This window comes from Cyprinodon variegatus, unplaced genomic scaffold, assembly GCF_000732505.1.
Source record: "Cyprinodon variegatus isolate N-32 unplaced genomic scaffold, C_variegatus-1.0 Scaffold1249, whole genome shotgun sequence".
NCBI classification, from domain to species: Eukaryota; Metazoa; Chordata; class Actinopteri; order Cyprinodontiformes; family Cyprinodontidae; genus Cyprinodon; species Cyprinodon variegatus.
The window spans coordinates 69,878-71,443 of NW_015151702.1; the positions used below are offsets into that span (position 1 = coordinate 69,878).

The window sequence follows — 1,566 nt, forward strand, 5'->3', positions numbered from 1 at the left end:
GAGTCCATGGAGGACATAACAGCTGCAGCCACAGAACCAATGCCTAACACTGCCACCCAGGTGGGTGTGAGGTGCTGCAGAGCCAGAGGCAGGATCTTCCCTGCATCTCCGCGTTCAAACGGAGGAGGGAGACCGTAATCAGTCTGGTTCCAGTCTTAGAGAAAAGGAGAAGATGATACAGAGGTGGAGGACATGAGATAGAAATTGAAACCTTAAAGGATTTTTTTTTTTTTTTTAGCATTTCCAAAAATAATAATAAAAAGAAAAGAAAAAAATTAAGAAAAATAATGAAAAATTACAAAAATGGAAAATGAGTGAATATTTCCAATAACAGCAATTACAATTGAAAAAAATTATGAGGTAATGCATACATTTTAACCTTAAAAATAATTGGGCTAAGTTTCACATATTTCAATTTCAGGTTGTATTAAAACAATATGATTCAAAAACTCTATAGACATAAAAAATAATGTAAATCCCTTTATTGTCTCACATTGGGGAAATTCAATGTCTACATTTAACCCATCCCCTTGGGGAGCAGTGGGCTGTCATTGTTTGGCATCCGGGAGGCAGGGCGGAGTTAAGAGTTTTGCTCAGGAACCCAGAGTGCAGGCTTTGGGGATCGGACCTGGTACTTGCAACCTTTTAAGAGCACAAGCGCACTGCTCTAACCACTAGACCAACACGCTGGGACTAAAAGGGACTAAAAGTGTAAAAACATGCACTGCTTTTTGATGTACTGGTGTGACAAAATACCTGCAGCAGCAGCCATTACTCCAATGACAACTGAGGGAATTCCCATGATAAAAACTGTCACAGCAGCAGCAAAACAGGTGATCTGTGCCTGAGCAGAGGAGGATGCAGAGAGGATCCTTTGGTATAAAGCTTGATAGGACAGTCCCCCTAAAGCCTGCAACGGCAACAAAACAGGATGAGATGGTTGAATTGTTTTGCAGTCATTACACACACCATGCAATTGAACAAAATGAGCTTCTCTTTTCAGCCATCACCATAACTGCACAATAAACTAAAAGAATGGATGTGTGTAATAATTCTGTACATTTGATTCACTTTATGAATTAAGTAGGCAATCTAAGCAAAGTTTTCCAGAATATTCTTAGCAGTTGAATATAACTGTCATTGCCATACAGACCACAAGAGGGCCGTGCTGAAAGCAATGAATGTTCATTTTAAGCATGCAATGTTTGATTAATTTTCCCAATATAGTTACACCTGTGACACACAGGATGACCACTAAGAAGCTATATATGCTGGCATCATCCAATGCTCTGTTACTCCTTTTGTCTCACGTGCAGTTTGTGTGTATGGCACAGACCTATGAGCTTTTGCACCATATTCGTTTTAATTTCCCATTGCCTGGTGCCCTGTTCCTTGTTGGCTAGAGTGTGCTGAGTACAATGGAAATTTAGTTTTCTTTGTTATAATTACTGTCTGTTTGACCCTCTTTTCTTTGCCTGCGCAGCTATAATTGGTAATGGCAGCATTTGTGACCCCTCTCCTGGTTTTAGAGCTTTTAGCCTAATTTCTTTTCCCATCTAAATTGAG

At 39.8% G+C, this 1,566-nt stretch overlaps 1 protein-coding gene across 1 annotated transcript in view; it reads right to left on the minus strand.

Annotated features, from left to right (window-relative positions):
• Window positions 1-2: 2 nt before the first annotated feature.
• Window positions 3-1,566, minus strand: part of LOC107102390 (high-affinity choline transporter 1-like) — a gene marked incomplete at its 3' end in the record, with an annotated part of 14,149 nt that continues 12,585 nt past the window's right edge. Inside the window, exons 7-8 of the mRNA XM_015401678.1 lie at window positions 757-910; window positions 3-154 (exon numbers count right to left, since the gene is read on the minus strand). Of these exons, the coding sequence (XP_015257164.1) occupies window positions 3-154; window positions 757-910 (306 nt within the window). The remainder of the gene's footprint in view (window positions 155-756; window positions 911-1,566) is intronic.